This window comes from Saccostrea cucullata, unplaced genomic scaffold, assembly GCF_032062105.1.
Source record: "Saccostrea cucullata isolate Sc308-1 unplaced genomic scaffold, CSIRO_AGI_Scuc_v1 ctg3402, whole genome shotgun sequence".
Lineage (NCBI taxonomy): Eukaryota > Metazoa > Mollusca > Bivalvia > Ostreida > Ostreidae > Saccostrea > Saccostrea cuccullata.
In genome coordinates, this window is record NW_026938883.1 from 36,212 (window position 1) to 57,500 (window position 21,289).

At 33.4% G+C, this 21,289-nt stretch overlaps 1 protein-coding gene across 1 annotated transcript in view; it reads right to left on the bottom strand.

Annotated features, from left to right (window-relative positions):
- The window catches only part of LOC134251648 (uncharacterized), a 41,090-nt gene that overhangs the window by 5,866 nt on the left and 13,935 nt on the right, over positions 1 to 21,289 (bottom strand). Inside the window, exons 5-6 of the mRNA XM_062734049.1 lie at positions 15,061 to 15,366; positions 10,028 to 10,531 (exon numbers count right to left, since the gene is read on the bottom strand). Coding sequence (XP_062590033.1) covers positions 10,028 to 10,531; positions 15,061 to 15,366 — 810 coding nt within the window. The remainder of the gene's footprint in view (positions 1 to 10,027; positions 10,532 to 15,060; positions 15,367 to 21,289) is intronic.

The window sequence follows — 21,289 nt, forward strand, 5'->3', positions numbered from 1 at the left end:
CAAACGTAAGTTGACTGGCTCAAAAAACCAAATTGCGGAATTGTTTTCTTTCAAATTTTCACATGAATGTAATGATTATAATCGTCTACTCTATAAATGGCTGTTTTTGTGGTAGTGTGGTGAAGATTTGAGAGATGGCAGGACGAATAACCGGCTCGTAACATGGCTCTGTTTCGCGTTAGCGTCATCGTCACGGTTGATTGAAAACCATTCCAGACCCTCTCTGACAACGGGTGAATACTTTTATGGGGGAAAATTTACAAGACACTGCTTAGTAAACCGTTGTTAACTTTTTCATTAATTAGGCAATTCGAAAAAATGACCCCATCGGACTTCCGTAAACTGTGCCAAGATTGCAATAAATTCATAGTGTTTTAATATTGAAAAACGATGTGCTAATTGAAAGAAAAATGTCTGTTTTGAAAGTTTATTTTGACGCAAATTTTGCATATCCTTAACGTAGCTACGGATAGCGATCACGTGACATTGCATGTGAATTCTAAATTAAGAATTTTTCGGTTGGCTTATTCCGGATATGCGCAAAGTTCAATATGGCGGACTGCAAGTACTGTTGTAAATAACGTGCTCCGAGAAAAGTACAAGAGAAACGTTATAGGAACGCTCAGCTGTAAAGTAAGGATATGGAAATAACGAACAGTATTCAATCTCAACGTCCATTAAACAAATATACAAAACAAGAGCAGAGCAAACACGGACCTCCGAAACATCAGAGGTGGGGTCAGGTGCCATGGAGGAGTGAGCATCCCCTGCTGACCGGTCACACCCGCCGTGTGCTCATTGTCATAATCAGGAAATAACGAAAAAAATCCGTAGTCAATTCAGTGTATAAATAATGGACTAACAATTGGTATGAAAAACGTCAGTCAGCATTTCATTCAATGATAAATTGTATTTGCTGACAAGGTCATTGTATCGACCATAGAATTTACGAAATGATGACTTTAATCGAGATTGTTGATATTCTTGTTTCATCAACTTGCTTGTCAATAATTTACCTCGTTTAAGAAATTGTTCATACGTAGAGCATGCTCTTGCGTATCGAATCAACTGAGATATAAATACTCCGTATGCAGGTGATGAAGGTATATTGCTGCATAAGTAAGGGAAGTTGACGATAGAAAAGTTAAAGTCATCACGTTTATCATATAGCTTGGTTGTTAGATTACCATTTGTGTCTTTTTCAAATAAAATATCCAAGTATGAAGCAGATGTGTTGGACTCTGTGGTATCTTTTATCTCAAGCTCACCAGGATATATCGTGTCGACGTAGGAATGGAAATTATCATTATTAATTGACAATACGTCGTCGATATATCTAAATGTCGAGTTGAAGGCCACAGCAAGTGTTTTTTTCTTTTCACGCAAAAGATTTTGCATAAATTCTGCTTCATATGAATATAAAAATAAGTCTGCTAATAACGGAGCGCAATTTGTACCCATGGGAATTCCAATAGATTGTTGGAATACCTGGTCTCCAAAAACCACATAGATATTGTCAATCAGAAACTCAAGCATCTTCTTGATGTCAACTTCAGAGGTCTTATGTGTACAATCAGAGTCAGTTTTAACAAAATAATTTTTCAAATGACCAATGACGAGGTAAGTAAACTTACGAGTTCCATTTTTGTTGAAGAAGCAGCTGTCAATGATATCAAAAAGCCTGGATTTTAATTTGTCGTGCGGAATTGTTGTGTATAAAGTTGAAAAGTCGTAAGTTTTTATGCTGTTGATTTTTGTAAAGTCTTGTGATTTCAAATTGTCCAAAAGTTCTTTAGAATTTTTAAGTATCCACATCTGATTTACACCACTTCTTGAATATATAGTTGTACAGTACTCTTGAAGTTTTTCCTTCACTACTGTCAATATTTTAGTGAGAAGTAACGAAAGAGGCTTGGTTGAACATATACTGGAACCTAAAGGTGGATCAAGTAAATTAGAGCGAATGAGAGAATACACATCTTAGGAAACAGAAAACTATAAAACCTTTTTATGAACTAAAATGTCTGTGTATCGCAAGCGACCGACTAGATAGAATGTTCTATCGTTAAAATGATATTGTCCTACGGACCCGGTGAGGGCCTGTACCGAGACACAGTTAGATTATTCTAACTAACGACCGACTAGCACCCCCTATTCCAAAGCAGACGACGCTGCTGGTTTGAATCTCAATCATGATATGACATGGATGAAATCGAAAGAGGGTCGAAGATTTGCTGAGATGTGGAATTGACAAATCAGTTTATATGCTCTCAGTCACAGTGATATCGTTTGTATCTTTTCCAAAAACTTTGAAAGCGATGGTGACTCGGTACTTTATTGTATCAATACATTAAGCCTACATGTAAATGGGTCTGATAGTACATGTACTGTATTATTTATGGATTTATCGACACTTTCCACGGGAAATCCTGGCCCCGAAAGGAATACGATGGAGAGGCTTATGATCACTGTTGATATCAACTCAAAAGTAGCTCTTGGTAAGTCAGATCTATAGATATTTACATGACATCCTTTCATGATAATAGGCCTATTTTAATTCAGCATTAAACTTCACCCTTATGAGTATTAGTAAATTCAGAGAATGTAATAAAGGGACTGTCATTCATTTGATGGGGGTGGGAGGGAGGGGCAAATTTTATGGGTGTCAGATTATGTATTTACAGTGAAGGACAGATAATTTATTTTTATTTCCAAGATCACTGGGGGCCTAATTTTTGTCAGATTGTACCTAAGATATATTTCTATTAAAAAAATTCTACATTTTATAATCATTTAGGGTATTTCGATTCACCTTTACAGTATTTACATTTTGACTTACAAAAATAATTTTGAGGATAAAGCATGTTTGAAAAGTAAATTAATTTATCAATAATCAGGTAAATTTTGTGTATATTATAATTATTTTTGTTGCTCTGAGTGAGTGTTTCAGTTTGGTAAAATTTACAGTAGCCCTGCAGGGCAAGTTTAAAGGCATGTTTAGTAGTCCAAACTCAATATTCAGTTGTCGCGGGCCAGCGGACTACCTTTAGTGTTGAACCCTGGACAGATTATTTTTGTTTTTCTTCACTGGTAAAAACTGTGTCAGTGTGGTAAACATTGAAACTGTTTACATGTTGTTTGCTGGTCTGATGAAATTGACAAATCTTTATATTACTGTATTGCTGTATAGTTAGAATATTGGCCAGGCAGTGGGGCATTTTAATTTAATGTTAGATTTACTGGTTAAAAAGTGATTTGCCAATCAACTTATATAATTAAATTTTGGTTTTGCTGGTATACATGAATATTTATTTGATCTATTTTTTTTCAGCCATCAAGATGGTACTTTCTGGTATAGGACCACCAACCCATAGCAGACCAGGGGATCTTGGTGTCCGCATAATAGTGATAATGGTTAAGTCATAATTTAAATTTTGCTATGCCAAATTTTATAAGTGTAGAAAATTGGAAATTTACATGTATTTTTTATTTTCTGGAAGTTATATATACAAAAACATACATGTATGTAATATGTAATGGGTTGGGTCGTGGATATCGTCCAGGGTAGCTCAGTCGGTGTAGCACATGACTAATGATGCAGGGGTCTAGGGCCTAGGGTTTGATTCCTGGTTTATCCATAATTTTTTTCTTTTCCTGTAACATATACATGTTTTTTTCACCGAAATTCTATATATAAGATATAGACATCGTGGGAAATATATTTTGACGTTGACTGCAGATAATATTGTATTTGTTAAATTTTATAAATTATAGATAGATTCATCAGTACAGAGTACAAGGTATATGATTGCACCCATGGGAAAAGGGCCCTTATGGCAATTTTTATACATTTTGAGTTTATCACGGATTTTGATAGAGTAAGGTTAGAAGTTGCCAAATTTGAATTTTTATGGTCTTATGTCTACTCTAAGTAGGTTTTTTCTTCATTTTTATCCAAGATACTTTAACAGGTTCATAATGACGTCATGTTTTTCAACAACGTCAAACGTTTTCCGAGTGAACGTGAAATGATTTTCTTCTGCAATTTTACTACGGTAATTAATGGTTGAAAATATTCAATATTTACCAATACATATCATTTTTATCTCATTGTCTCTTTTAATTATTAATAATAATTTATTAGTTATAGATCTATATAATTTATCATGAATTCATCAGCGGTGTATAGAATTATGAGTGACTGCTTGTTTAACCTTTCGCTTTTCTCTGACATCAGGAAGAAACCTGAACAGCTGGCGACATCCATTCAGTTTTTTTAACAATTATTTTTTCTCAAACAAAATATTTACTAGTAATTCAAGCAAGTCATTTGATAATCCTGCACAATTCATTAAAAAATTATTTTAATTTTAAAATTGCTCTCAATAGGTCAATATGTAACTTTTTTGCCTGAATTCAGCATAAATTTCTATATCTCAAGTTATCGTACATGTGAAATTAATTTTTTGAAATATTATATCTGGAACAACAATACATTACCTAAATGCTCCTGCAAAGTAAAATTTATTTGAGCATTCTTTTTTCTAAATTTTATATAAAAATAGAAAAACTTTGAAGTGTGATACAATGTTATAACGATAAACAATAGACAGTAAATACAAAGGAAATTCGGTTGACTCTAAGATTGTCTGTCTGCAAAGGGTCAAAATGACACTGCTGTTTGACAAATTAAAGGATAATCAAAATATATTTCTATCAAGAAGTAAATATTTTAATATTTGCCAATCAGAAAGTGGAAATTTTATAAACAAATGAATGAATTATAATCCGCACACATTTACACATTTAGATAGACCCAGGATTAATATCGGCAGGACGCAGTGTGCTGTGTTGTGTTGGGGGGGGGGGAGTCAGGGTAACATTTAATCTAAACGACAGAAATTTACAATTTTTGAGAACAAGAGTTAAAATCAATAAAATAAATATTATTTTACTTCCCAAGTTTTTGGTGCGCAGGAAGGGTGTCTCGCCTACAACCAATACCAGTAACCCTACAACTTGCAAATTCACTTTTTTCTGTAGGTTTGAAATATTATTGCATAATACCAGTTATTTTTAAGGAATCACTGACTAGTTAGGAGAGTATGCCAGGGCATCAACAATAGTGGGAAACATGGGGTAATTTGCATAACGGGCGAAGCCTGTTATGCTGTTATTATTCATGTGTCCCACTGTGATTCCTTATATTTTTATTTCATTGTGAAATAAAATGGTAGATTAGACTTTAAAAATGTAGACATAGACTTAAATTACACAAGGACTTCCATGCCAATTTCAATGGTCCCCGCCCAATGACGTTAAACACCTAGGCAGCCGCACGAGATTTACATGCATATTTTGCCTCCTTAGCGTCAGGCACAGAGACAGATGCACATGAGATTTGCATGCATTTTAGGCCTCCTCAGTTCATGACCTATCGACCTGCCTAATTTACATTCCGGGAAATTATCAAGAAACTCCGAAAACATTCAAAGAGTTATCGCAGAGAAAAAAGTAGAAATGGAATTATTTCATTTTATATATGAAGCTTTAATTCTGAGCATTGCCATTTTTAAAATCGGCTTATTCGAGCCTGGAACTGAATTGCTATACATTCAGACTTGTTAATCATGTACCTGTATATAATTACATCCTAGATTAACAAAATCTGGTGAATTCTTCATGGTTTCAAGGATCAATTTGCAGATAATTCTTTAAACAATTGAACTCTGTTTAAAGAAAAAACGCCACGTAAGTACCAAAGAGTTACATGTATATTATGCAATAAATTTGGAGATCTTGAAAATAAATAGCCATACAGGTAGTTTAGATAACAAAAAAATCTTCATTTTAGGGTATTTTATTATTTCGTTTGTTTTGTAAACTTATCTTTTTCAATAGAGTTTCACCTTCTCAATATAGGATAAATAGATTCAATATAAATATTTTTATCTATACCCTCCATCTTCTCTCTCTCTCTCTCTCTCTCTCTCTCTCTTGCCCTCTCTCTCTCATCAGATTTACTTGAACAGCTCTATTCAATTAAATTAGAATATTTGGAACACTTTGTTTATTTGGATTTTTTTGCTTGTTTTCATTTTTCTAATTTAAAGTACGTGTCTTATAGTGCAACAAGAAAATTATTAAAACAACATTATTAAAGTTTTATTTATTTAATCATAATTCATGATACGGTAGATACTTTATTATAAATGTATATTATTTAGAAAAAAAATGGAATTCAGTATTAAGGAGGCTGGAGGGTCAACAAATAAATCCCAAATTAACCACCAGATTTAACTTATTTTTTTTTTATATGGTATCTTTAGTTGTCTACTATCATTTGACAAAGAAAAAATTCAAAGATTTTAGTTTTAAAATTTCATCATTTTTGTATATCTTTATATGGAGCTCTCCTTTTAAAGAAAATTGAAATAGTCTAAAAATGGCTGCGACCCCCCAGCCTCGTTAAATCATTTCATGCAAAAAAAAAAAAAAAAAAACCAAAGCTTGGGATGAAATATTAAAAAAAAAAAACATTTCGAAAGTACGTATGTTTAATACTTACTGTTTTCTTTTTTTTTTTCCTTTTATACATTTACGGGACTGTGTTCCCAAAGTACAACAATATTTTTTATTTAAAAAAATCATCATTATGCTGACAGTTAAAAGTGTTTTTATTTGGTCAAAAGATTTTCTTTTATAATCCAGGAGAAAATGCAAATTCATACAAATGAAAGTCCCTCTCTGGTACCCCTGTTAAATCGATTGTTGACATCAGAGTTATCTCTCCTATTTTTTATTTATAGAAAATTCAATCATCTTTACTGTCGTTCTTACACATTTTTGTGTGATTTGTAAAGACGTAGAAGATGTACGTTTAGTTTCAACATTAGTACAAACAATTGAACAATAGTTTAGGGAGTATGCACAGGTGGATCATTGATTAGGCCTACATGTGATCGACGCGATCGCGGCGATGTTCGAGAGTGGTGGAGCGGATCTCAAAAAAGGAAGACAATCTTCCTTTGCAATATTTTAACAATATACCCCTTTCTAACATGCATCCTAAATCTGATATAAATATGTAAGTAAGATTTATCTATCTAGAGTATACAGGTTGATAATATATTTTATCAGAAAAGCACCTTGTCGACAGCTAGCTTCTCATCTTCGGCAATCGCTAGCGAAGATGTCAGACAGTCATGTAGGAAAATTGTTTGTGTTAGAGACGTGTGATAGAGATATGTTTGTTAATATTTTTATTTATATATATTTAAATCAGTGGATTGGGAGATTCATATATTATTTAAATTAATTTATAAATGAAAATAAATTCCACATGTTGGAAACAGCAATAAAAACTCTGTATGCGTCAAACGTCAAAACACGTGGTTAAAAAAATTCTGCGTCGAAGTTCACCGTCAGTCTGCAACGTCACATCTTTATGACGTTATTCCTCTGTTCTAACAAAAATGCCATAAGGCCCTTTTGTCATGGGCGCAATCATATGAATATGAAGTTTAGACCATTCATGCTGATGATGATTCAACTGCTGCAGCTCGACGGAAGAATGATTTTCTACCCCTTCCAAAAAGAGCAGGACAAGAATCGCTTGTTGAAAATAAACTAACATAGTCAATAGACTACTTTTCTTTGTCAGCTTTATATTACCGAGTACATGTATCTCTTGATTGAGTGTTACATTTAAAGTGGAAACTAATCACTCCACATATAGATTTTTTTTTCTTCATTTTTCATATTTAATCTACCCTGTTTTATGTCTGGTGTGGTAATAGATCACTCCACATGCAGTCTTTCATGTTTACTGTACTATGTTATGTTTTGAATATGTCAGTTGCAGTATTACACTGCTGTAGAGTGTAGATTATTCTTTTTTTAAAAAATGTATGCATAATTTAATGTCGACTTGTGATATCGGGTTCAGTAATAGGCCAATCAACAGATATTCTCTATTATGCATAATCTACACTGTGAGTGTTTTTCAGGCTTTTTAATAAGCTGCTCCAAATATTCATGTAGAATCTTTTTTTTAAAAACTTTTTATATAAAATGTCCTGCATCAAGTGTTTTGTCCCAGTGCAGCATTGTCATTTTGTTTTTAATTTTTAGGTATAGTTTATGTAATTTTATGTCTCAGGTCAAAGACGGTTTTAGACTAAGCCCATTTTATGTTTTTTTTTCTCTGTTTAGCGTCCAACCTTCAATCAAAAACCTACCTACATGTACCTATTTGTAAATAAAAATATAGCTTAAAAAATAAAACACAGAATGTACGTGTATCATGTCTTTAGTTATAATAATAGTGTAAATATGAGGATTTTATTTCATCAATCTGCTTTTCTGGTAGAAATATCTATTCTTCAGCAAAATCAAAATAATAAATTTAAATGCCTAAAGTACACTACCTATGACATATTCATTGTACATATTTGAGAAATTGACAGAAAGATTTCAACAAAAATAATCAAGTGTAGGGTTTCTGATTTTGTTAATTGTCTGATACATGTAGGTGTCAAAAACCAAGGTGCGATTGGATGCCAAACAGAAAAAAGACTTGGAATGGCCTATTTAATGTTATTATCCTACCTGCTCATGGAATAAAATGACTTTTGATCAATTTGAAAGAGTACTGATCATATTTTTTCAATGATATTCTTATTTTTTTATGAAATAGAAATTTGTGATATTTTGCAGTGCTATGTCAGATGGATTTCCTTATTCTGTATGACCAAAATGTATTTTTGGACAAATTAAGTAGAATACATTTGACATGTTAATAATTAGGGAGATTTTTGACATTGCAATGAAAAAAATATCAGATGCATAAATGGAGGGGGTGTATTAGACCATTCTGTAACTTAATACATGTAGTTTATTGCCTCTTAATGCAGCCGAGATTTCTGAGTGAGAAATAGTATTGGACATTTTTTTCATACAATATATTTTTTAGAAATCTATAAGAAAACATAGAATTTGTTTGCATGAAAGTAATCAAAAGGGATCATGTTGAAGAATATTTAAATGTGGTTTTTTTTAAATTATATTTTTGTTCAAGTATCTATTGTTGAAATATAAATTCATATTTTAATTTTGTTGAGGGGGGGGGGGGGGTACCTCTTCCAAGTTATTACTCTACATGTACTATTATTTAATAAAAATATTTTCTTTAGTCATTTATTAGCAATTGATTTTTACTTCTAATTTATTTCTTCAGTTGTTTTTCCCTAATTTGCTATGCATTTTTTTGAATAGCCACTTTAATCATTATTCTTACCTTTAGGATGGGAAACCAAAAGGGGGGGGGTAGTTGTGGACCATCTGGTACCTTTATTAGCCCTCAATGTGACCAAGATTTTTTGAGTGAAGAATAGTATTAGACAGATCTTTCATATAATGATAAAAAATAAAAATTCTATTGGACAGATTTTTTTTTAGAATTTAAAAAGTGTCAAATTTGTGTGCATGAAAATGGCCAAATCGGTCGAATTTCAAACGTTCTACATGGATTATTCTCTTAATTTATATATGTTCAGACAATCCATTGTTTAAATAAGTTAATAGTATCAATATTGTTTAAAAATAATTTTTAATATTGAATGCATATTGCACAATAATTTTTTTATGGGTAATAATTATCTTGTATTATGATTTTTGGAGTGACTGGAAAGGGGAGGTAACTCATTACCCCGTGGTTCCGTAATTTACCCACAATGCCATGTTCATATTTCGACTAAGTGTTCATTACACATCCCTTTACACCTTGTGAAAATTTCAACAAAATCTATTGACAGGTTTTTTTGGGGTCAGGTGTCCTTAGCTACCTTAAGTGCAGTCATCCTTTGAAAATAATTGACCAGGGGGATCTTGAGTTATGGCCAGTATTCTTAAACGTTTAAGGATACTGCATAACGTATGCCTCTCACTGAACAAATGGCAATAACATTAGCTTTTTAAGCCTTTGACTCAGAAGTGCTAAATATTGGACATTTTACAAGTGTCTAACCTTTGTATGTCCATACTGAGAAGATTGATCCTTCTTGGTTATCTTTCTCTTGATCCACCACATCCTCAAACTTCTTAGTCATGTCCAACACAAGGATGAAGAAGGCCTTTGGTGTTACGTAAATTTGGTGACAGGCATAATACGCTAACTGGCCAGCAAAATCCAGCATGCTTACTGTTGGTAACTTCTCTTTTTCAGACAAGATTTTCTGGAAAATTTCAAATTTCACCATAGCTGGAGCTTCTGAAGAGATAAGACTGGCCATTACATCTACTGTGTTTTCTTCTTCTGTGTCCTCCGTTGGTGAACTAGACATTTCCACATTCTCTTCTTTCTTTTCCTCTCGGCTATAAACTACTTCAGTACTTTTATCAGTACTTCCTACTTCCAAATTTTCTTTTTCGTTTGCATCAGAGCTGGCAACGGCACTACTGCTTGGGTCTGGTTTCAAATCTGTAGCATTTATTCTGATAAATGCCTTTAATGGTGAGTCATCATCAGCCACTGAAAAAGAGGAATGCTGTTATTTAGTTCTGTTTTCATTTAGTACATCAAACAGTAATACACGAGTTTCGAGATTATCTTCCTTGGTGCGCTCTCTCGTTGAGGAGGGGAGTTTTGTTGCCACGTAAACAAACAGGTGGGACAGATATTTGATACTGTGTATGTTGGATACATTGCATCATCGATATACCGGTTTATCATAGCTACACAATTGTCAGGATGCACTCTGCAGCTTGAGAATAATCAAATAAAAGTAATTGCATCATTTTTTAATTAAAAATATCGAAACAAAAAAGAAAATATCAGTGGATGTGAGGCTTTTCAGACGAGGGAAGAGATATGGACCTCTTATAAATACGATAAACATGCATCTGGTCATTGCACGTCGGGAATCTAAATTACATATTGATTCTTTTCCTTATTTTAACTTAAAAAAACTTACTTTTTAGAAAATGTTCGTACAATCAAAAAAGTCTGTTACTTTGTATGAGAACTATGACGTTTCTTTCGTTTTCAAGTAATCGAAAATGTATAGTAGATTTGTAAATATGCATAGTTGAGCTTGATAAAATCATCAAATGTATCACTGCTTTACATTATTATCTTTCTATAACATTTATTTAATTTTAAAAGCCGTAAATATCGTTCTTTTATTTATGCACTTTTGTATAAAGAGGCAAGCTGTCCCACATCAATGCTGAAATGGGTACTTTTTGCGCCTCTGTCGTAAGAGAGTTACAATCTCGAAACTGGCGTATTATTTAGGCAAAAAAATTAGTCCTGTTTTCTTAAGAATATTAAATGCATGAGGGACATTTTTTTTCTTCATATCTCATGAAAAACACACGCAGGGATTTTTTTTAAAGATATAATTTCAAAACTAAATTTGTAGTCCACGATGTTTAAGCATCGAGTGTATATATCAAAACAAGAGGCCCAGAGGCCACATCTCTCACCTGAGCAAATTATCTAGGAAAAAACACAAATCAGATCAGAAGTGAAAAGTTTACAATACTTTCATTAATCATTGCTTTGAAGTACTTGAGAAGACGATTTTTAAAGAGATTTTTCCTATAGATATATTCCTATGTTAAACTTTGTTCATCCGGTGTGGCCCCACCCTACCCCTGGGGGTCATGATTTTAATAAACTTGAATCCACACTATCTGAGGATGCTTCCAAATGAGTTTCAATTTTCCTGGCCCAGTGGTTTTTTTAGAAGAAGGTTTTTGAAAAATGTTAATAATTTTTCACTTATTCTAGGAAAAACACAAATCAGATCAGAAGTGAAAAGTTTACTATACTATCATTAATCATTGATTTGAAGTACTTAAGAAGACGATTTTTAAAAAGATTTTCCCTTTTTTCTCCTATGTAAAACATTGATCGGCCATTGTGGCCGGACCCTATCCATGGGGGTCATGATTTGAACAAACTTGAATCTACACTACCTGAAGATGCTTCCATATGAGTTTCATCTTTCTTGGCCCAGTGATTCTTGAGAAGAAGGGTTTTTAAAAATGCCAATTATTTTTCACTAATTCATAACTATCTCCCCTTGGAAGAGGATGTTGGCATTCATTTGAACAAACTTGAATCCCCTTTACATAAGGATACCTTGTGGCAAGTTTGGTGGAAATTGGCCCAGTGGTTCTTGAGAAAAAGATGAAAATGTGAAAAGTTTACAACAACGACGATAACGACAGACAACGGACAAATTTTGATCAGAGAAGCTCACTGGAGCCTTCGGCTCAGGTGAGTTGATAATCTATTTCCTGCTTCTTTCTCTATTGTGTCTTCTACATCTATGATCCCGATAATTCATAAAATGAAACGATGTCATCCTAAAAACGAGATGTGTTAAACTTACAGAACCTAACAGTAATGCTGGTCTATTGCTTACGTAACACAACTAATCTAAGTGTTTCAGCACTATAGATAGTGCTTATAATTTTATTAAACTTTGTCTAGTTCCTCAGTCTTTGGTTTACCAAGCTACATGAAATCTGTGAATCCTGCTGACGTTCGAGGTCTGAGGTTGAAGGAGCCATCGTTGATCATGTTGTTGATCAAGTTCAAGCTTGGAAAACCTTCAAAAACCCCATTTTGTACCGTTGAAGTAGATTCCTCATGAATCTGCACTGAAATCAATGCCACCATAACTTATGCTTTATCCTTTGTACTTGACAGCCATATTTGCGTTTTTAACTAGGCCAAAAATTTGAGCTTGAAATCATAAATTGTTTTAACTTTTGTCAAATCATGTCCCCAAAGTCTTTCTTTCAAAAGATATGAAAATTCAAAAGTTAAAAGAATAATTTTTGTTAGGTCACAAAAAAAAATTATCGGAGCAAATCCTATGTTGATATTGCATGAAATCACCTTCGAAAAATTAAATTTATCGATTATATCTCTTAAAGAACAAACTCAACCTTTTTTTTCCACAAAAAAAGCACGTATACCTGTACACAGATTAATTTTAGCCTATGTTACTTAACTTCTGTTTTTAAAAATCTTTAAAAATATCTGATTTTCCTTTATTCTTTAAAAATATATGCATATTTGAATTATCTTCATAATTAGATATAGCAGATAAATATTTTTTTTCAAAGGTGACTTCATAACAGATCTTAACTTCCCGCCAGGAGCTTCTGATTGTCAATAAGATTTTTGATCTATGTTTTCCATGTAAGGATTATTGTAATAAACTATCAAATCATTCTTATTATCTATTTTTATATATTATATAGGTAATGACCTATTTTTATTGTTTTAAGATAATATGTGCCTGTTTTGGATTAAGCAGCTTTAATTTCGTGTGTGGTGCTTCTTGCAAAATTACGCAATATTTAATTCCATGTGTATATTTAGAAATCTACAGTATTAATTATATGATGAAAATTAATTCCACGTGTATAATTAGGAATATACAGTATTTATTATATGATGATAATTAATTCCACGTGTATATTTAGGAATCTACGGTATTTATTATGATGATAATTAATTCCACATGTATATTTAGGAATCTACCTTATTTATTATATGATGATAATTAAATTAACGTGTATATTTAGGAATATACGGTATTTATTATAAGATTATAATTAATTCCACGTGTATATATAGGAATCTACAGTATTTATTATATGATGATAATTAATTCCACGTGTATATTTAGGAATCTACAGTATTTATTATATGACGATAATTAATTCCACGTGTATATTCAGGAATCTACAGTATTTATTAAATGATGATCATTAATTCCACGTGTATATTTAGGAATTAACAGTTTTTATTACATGATGATAATTAATTCCACGTGTATATTTAGGAATCTACAGTATTTATTATATGATTATAATTAATTCCACGTGTATATTTAGGAATCTACAGTATTTATTATATGATTATAATTAATTCCACGTGTATATTTAGGAATTTACAGTATTTATTATATGATGATTGAATATTTTCCAGCTCCCTGGTTGGCTGCTCTAGATTGAACATAAGAGGATCTAGGACATAAGATATGAATACCCCGTCCAGGCCTCATTAGTAAGACAACATACATGTGACGTGTATTCAGCGTATAAATTTTAATGAAGATATCTTGAATAGTTTAGAACTTTAAAACTGGGTTTCATAAAAAAAATAAGCAAGAGGCCCAGGGGCCACATCGCTCACCTGAACAATTGGCTAGGAAAAAGAACAAATCAGATCAGAACTGAAAGCTTACTGAGGGGAGGGCTTGAATTTTAACCCAAAGGGGGCCATAATTTAAAAAAAATATTATAGGATCTACACTACCTGAGGATGATTCCCTATAAATATCACTAGGCATGGCTTTGAAATACTTGAATAAAAGATTTTAAAAGGTTTCCCTATACATGCCTATGTAAATCTTTTATTGGCCATTGGCCCCATCCTACAATTTGAACAATTTAGAATCTACACTACCTGGGGATAATTCCACAGGAGTTTCATCTTTCCTGTCTCATTGAATCTAGAGAAGAAGATTTTTCCTATATATTCCAGAACCTATGTAAAACTTTGATCGGCCATTTTGGCCCTACTCACCCCTTGGGGTCATGATTTGAACAAACTTGAATCTACACTACCTGAGGATGATTCCACATAACTTTCATCTTTCATGGCCCAGTGGTTCTTGAGAAAAAGATTTTTTAAAATGCCTTTAAAATGCAATTAATTTATCTCTAATTCATAATTATCTCCCCTTGGAAAAGGGCGCAGCCCTTCATTTGAGCAAAATTGAATCCCCTTTACCCAAGGATACTTTGTAGCAAGTTTGATTGAAATTGGCCCAGCGGTTTTTGAGAAGAAGATGAACATGTGAAAAGTCAACAACAACGACAACGACAACAATGACGACAACGACAGACAACGGACAAATTTTGATCAGATAAGCTTATTTGAGCCTTTGGCTCAGGTGAGGTAAAAAGTATTTCTATTTGAAAAGTGTCTATTGAATTTGTCCTTTAAATATGTCACAGAATTTTTTCTACCTTCTAAAACTCCATCTCTAACAATGAAGATATGTTGATGGACTTCCAGTCCCCTGGTGGACTCTGTAACTTCACTGACATCTTGGCGTTTCCATCTTAATCTCTTCAGCAGTGTTGTTAGTCCCCTGGACGACTTTGTAGCTTTGCTGACATTTTGACTTTGCCCTCTTAATCTCTTCAGCAGTGTCGTTTTTCCAGCCTCAGCACATCCAACAAGTATTCCTCTGGCATGGGAAACAGTTGTCTTCTCCTTTCTCAGAAACTTCTTCAACTCTTCCACTTTATTTATATCATCACTGTCTGGATCTATAACAAAAACAGTCATGTTCTCAGAATAGACATGAAAACACATGCATGAAGCACTAAAATTTGAATTTTTTTAAATGCACTTTATAGGTGTTCCAGGAAAAAAAAAATGTTACTTTCGATGTTATTTTCATATCTTTCTAATTCAGTCCCAGAATATTATCTGGTATTATGGCTTTGGTCGTATGATTTACCCAATGGGCTATGAACAAGGATTGAAATTAGTCACAAGTGACATTGTGTCAATGTTTAATAATTAATATTAGCTGATTGTACAGGTATTGGTAAGAGTTATCTTTATTTGGGCATTAGGAGTTATCGTTTATTTCGTTTGGTCACTGAGTTGTACTTGTAGCTATTTTTATCAACGTACACTGTATACTCGTGGAACCTGTTTGAGTAGTTTGGTCGGTTAATTATACTGGGTGTTGGCTTGTGTTTGTCAGATGAGGTTTGGATGCCGGGAGTTAAACTTCACCCATGCTGAGTGATCTTGGGTGTGCCCTTTATATTACCGATGCTTGGGTGTATCGGTAATATAACTTAGGTGTGTACTGTTTCCCCTGCTGTGTGATCTTGGGATTCAGGGATGTTTTGTAGCAGTGGTGAGAGCAAGACCTGGGGGCCGACAAAATGACTTTTATGTATAAAATGCCACAGCTCAGTAAGTTTTTACACTTTGCAATATTTTTGTTGTTAGCTTTAAAGAGCAATTTTCTTTGGAAAACTATAGCGAGAATGTATATATTTAATACGCTCTAATTCATTCACTTGTTAAACTGCAAAAATATATGTTTTCTTCTGTAATTAGTTTGTAAAATATAGTATGTATATTGAACAGATGTGTGTTTTGAATATTTTATTAGAAAAACCCTATGAAAATTGTAGGTGACCAAAATTGTATACCGTAAATCTGGAAAATTTTACTGTAGATAAATTTTTAGCAAATTTGCGCATGCATTGCACTCGCAAAAATATTTTTCTTAAAAATAAATCAACATGTGAAGAATTTTTTTTTCTGAGAACTGACGTGTCTCTTTTTAACTCAGTGAATAGGCATCGGTAAGCACTGGTCATTTGTGAAAGAAACCTGTTTACACTATTCTACTATAAAACTACAAGTTAATTACCCGTGCGTGTAAATTGCCCTCATTAAATGTAATATCGTCCGATGATTTGACAAGCACTGAGATGGTATGCCCCTTCTTAACTATTTTCATCAATTAATTTGCCAGTAGGCCTAAAGAGAGAACTGTCATTTTATCTAACCGTGTATAAACACGGGCGATAACTCAAACTCAGTGCATTTACTAGTAAGTTCCAAATGTGAACGCGGCGTGTAAATTTTAGGTGAGAAAAAACTAAACTTTGAGAAAATTGATTTAGATATTATTAACAGTACAGCCAAATCCTTTTGTATTTTTATGAAAATTGTTTTGGAGCGATTTTGCAATCGCTTGCAACGTTTCGAGTATATTGGCGGTTTTCTAACTGGGCATATTATTTGAAACATAACCTGATATGAAAATCTTCAGTGATTTTTATTTTTAGCACCAGTGACAATTCGCAAAAATTTGAAGCGTAAAAATTGATCAACAGCTTTTTGACTCAAATTCGCAAAAATAAATCGACGTAAAATTTTCCAGATTTACGGTATTAAGCTTTTGTTCTGAACGGGAGGATTGGTGTACGTGGTAAGGCTACTTTTAGGATATGGGGGACCGGAAGGGACAATATGGTGGACCATACATTGCGACGTGGTGTGAAGTGTGAATCTGTCCAGTGATGACCATGATTGAACTTTTCGCCGTTTTCATGTTTATTGTACATAGTAGATAAATTTATTGTTAATTATTATGAATCTTGTTATTTCTTGGTGAACAGAAGGTCATCCAAAATATTATTTGTTTTGGGTTGTTAATACAAATTTAAAGAACCCATCACAACTTGAGGTCAGTTGTGACAAAATTAAACATTTTTTGTCAAAAAAAAAAAATTATTCCTCTGTTTAAAGTTTACAAACATAGATAATTAAATACTACTTTTGTAACAGAAAAATAGTTATGTCTTTTACACATGAAACAAGAGGTCCATGGGCGACATGAGTCACCTGAGTTACTTTGGAGATGCCTTTTTTTAACCAGAATCCCCCCTTTGTATTACATATTGAGGCCATATCCTCCCCCTCCCTGGGGTCAGGATTTTAACAATTTAGAATCAACACTACCCAGAATGCTTCCGTATAAATTTCAGCTTTACTGGCTCAGTGGTTCTTGGAAAGAAAATTTCTAATTTTTTTTCTATATATTTCTATGTTAAACGTGGATTCCATATTGTGTCAATGTGGCACCACCCGCCCTACCCCGGGGGTCATGATTTTGCCAATTAGGAATCAACACTACCCCTATGATGCTTCAACACAAGTTTCAGCTTCCATGGTCTGTTGATTCTTGAGAGAATGATTTTTAGAGAATTTTTTTCCTACGCATTTCTATGTAAAAGTAGGATCCCCTACTGTGACCCCGCCCTTAGTATCCCCAGGGGTCATGATTTTAATAGGTTAGAATTTTTCTTTCCTAAGGATACTTCCAGGTAAGTTTCATTTTTTCTTTGCCATTGGTTCTTGAGAAGAAGATTTCTAAAGATTTTCTCTACCTATATATTTCTATATAAAACTTAGATTCTTTATTGTGGCCCCATCCTACCCCTGGGGGTCATGGTTTTCATAATTTAGAATCTACACTACCCCAGGATGCTTCCACATAAGTTTCAACTTTTCTGGCCAAGTGGTTCTTAAGAGGAAGATTTTTAATAAACCCACCCTACTTTCATCTTTTCTTGATTATCTCCCCTTGTAAGGGGACTTGGCCCTTCATTTTGACAATTTGAATTCCCCATCACTCAAGGATGCTTTGTATCAAGCTTTGTTAATATTGACCCAGTGGTTCTTACGAAGAAGTTGAAAATGTGAAAAGTTTACAGTCGGACGGACAGCTAGACAGATGTACGCCGGATAAAATGTGATCAGAAAAGCTAACTTGAGCTTAGTGCTCAGGTGAGCTATTCTGATAATAAACCAGAAGTCTGTATCGAGACTGAAGCACTACTGGTTTGTACTTATAGCAAAGGAAGAGAAAAGTACTTAAGCAGTTGGGAATTGAAACTTAACAACAGCAATAAATAGAATAATGATCCTTGATAAAATCTCTTTGTGTTCTTAGTGTAGTCTACTTGTGTGCCAAGTTATATCGAAATCAGACTAAAACTGTAGGAGGAGAAGCATTTTGAAACAATTTTACAGACATTTCTATTCTTAGTAACCTTGGCAACACCATTCATCGATATCAAAAACATTATGGATCTTAATGTAGTCTACTTGTGTGCCAAGTTATATTGAAATCAGACCAAAACTGTAGGAGGAGTAGCATTTTGAAATTATTTTACAGAAATTTCTATTTTTAGTTACCACGGCAACACCGTTCATTGAAATCAAAAACCAATACACCGCGTTATGTATCTTAGTGTTATCTACTTGTGTGCCAAGTTATATTCAAATCAGACTAAAACTGTAGGAGGAGTAGCATTTTGAGAAAAAAAAATCACCGAAATTTCTATTTTTAGTAACCATGGCAACATCTTTCATTGAAATCAAACCCTATGTATAGAATTATGTATCGTAGTGCAGTCTACTTGTGTGCCAAGTTATATTGAAATCAGACCAAAACTTTAGGAGGAGAAGCATTTTGAAACAATTTTACAGAAATCTCTATTTTTAGTAAGGATATGGAAATAACGAACAGTATTCAATCTCAACGTCCATTAAACAAATATACAAAACAAGAGCAGAGCAAACACGGACAATGGCAACAACATTCACCTAAATTAAAAACCGATACTTAGAATTATGTATCTTAGTGTAGTCTACTTGTGTGCCAAGTTATATTGAAATCAGACCAAAACTGTAAGAGGAGTAGCATTTTGTAAGAATTTCAGGGAAATGTGTATTTTTAGTTACCATGGCAACACCTTTTATCGAAATCAAAAAATGATATACAGAATTGTGTATCTTAGTGTAGTCTACTTGTGTGCCAAGTTATATTGAAATCAGACCAAAACTGTACGAGGATAGCATTTCGTAAGAATATCACAGAAATGTCTATTTTTAGTTACCACGGCAACACCTTTTATCGAAATAAAAAAATGATATACAGAATTGTGTATGTAATAGTTACATGATGACACGAGATGATGCATACAAAATATCCTTGAGTTATTGCACGCGAGGAGGCGTTAGCCTCCGAGTTTGCAATAACGAAACGATATTTTGTATGCATCATCGAGCTGTCAATCATGTAACTGATTTATCCCATGACCCTTCATTTGACCTCTTCCCATATTAGGTATTTTCTTTGCATCAACTAATAAAGACTCTGAATCAGAACCACGTGATAGTCTTAATGCGAAGGGTTTTTGGTATCCAAGTAACGGACTTACAAATTTGGTAAATTTTCTTAGTACTGTACCACGTGATTATTTTCTTGAGATAATCAATTCATTTGTATTCTATGGATTTGGAGAAAGTAGTAGAAGGGGTCTATAGCGTAAATAATCGCCGTTTTTGCAGCAAGCCTACGACGAAGATCATTTTCAATCGAGTCAAGCAGTTCAGATTGTATGAACTCAGCCGATCGGATTTAAAAATGGCCCATGTGGCCAGGAATTTTATGAATTTCGATTTACCGTGTTGGTGTTTTGGATCATTTCCGGAATTGAAACGGGAAAATTTTACGGAATGGACTGAAAATACTAGCTATACAGATTCGGAAAACATGTGTCGGCCAGTGAAATAAGTGGAAAATTTAACAGAATGGACTGAAAATACTAGCTATACAGATTTGGAAAACATGTGTCTGCCAGTGAAATAAGTGCGCTTAAAAAATCAAGAAAGTAAAACCACACGCCTTAACAATTCATCAGTTCATGGGCAGTCAATATGGTTCAAGTGTTCAACGACTGGAAATCTCAGCGAAACAACAACTGGGTGAGTTTAAAATCATTCCCGAAATACTCACTTTTATATACCAAGAACTTTCGAACACTATATCATGTTTTGTACACTGTAATTTGAAGCCAGGGGCGCATACTGATTTCCCTACCCCCGATCGAGGACTTGATATCAAATCTGTTCCGATATTCTACTGTGCATGAGAGCAAAGTGTTCATGAAATGAACTTTTCAGAGGATGCCCGGAAGAAAACTACCATTGAATGTGCGAATTCCTATGGGAGATGAAGCTATCCGCTTCGCGAATTTTTTTGTAAAGATTTGTGCATTTTGATTTAAACTGTGTTAACTATCTGTATTGTGTTTTTTTTCTTGTTTCTGTTAGTTCATTAAAATCTAGAAACGAAGTTTTGTCTCATTTGCATAGCTCCTCCTACATCTAGGGTATAACGTTGGATATCACTAGCTTTATATCACATATGTGATATTTAATATATCACAACACTTTTGTTGATATGAGAAATACACCCTTGTGAAGATCAAAGAAAAATTTGTCGGTCATGGGATAACTTAGTGTAGTATACTTGTGTGCCAAGTTATATTGAAATCAGACCAAAACTGTAGGAAGAGTAGCATTTTAAAGGAATTTCACAGAAATTTCTATTTTTATTTACCATGGCAACACCTTTTAACGAAATCAAAAACCAATACACAGAATTATGTATCTTAGTGTAGTCTACTTGTTTGCCAAGTTATATTGAAATCAGACCAAAACTGTAGGAGGAGTAGCATTTTAATAAAAGGAATTTCACAGAAATTCTATTTTTAGTTATCACGGCAACACCTCTTATCGAAATCAAAAAATGATATACAGAATTGTGTATCTTCGTGTAATTTTACTTGTGTGCCAAGTTATATT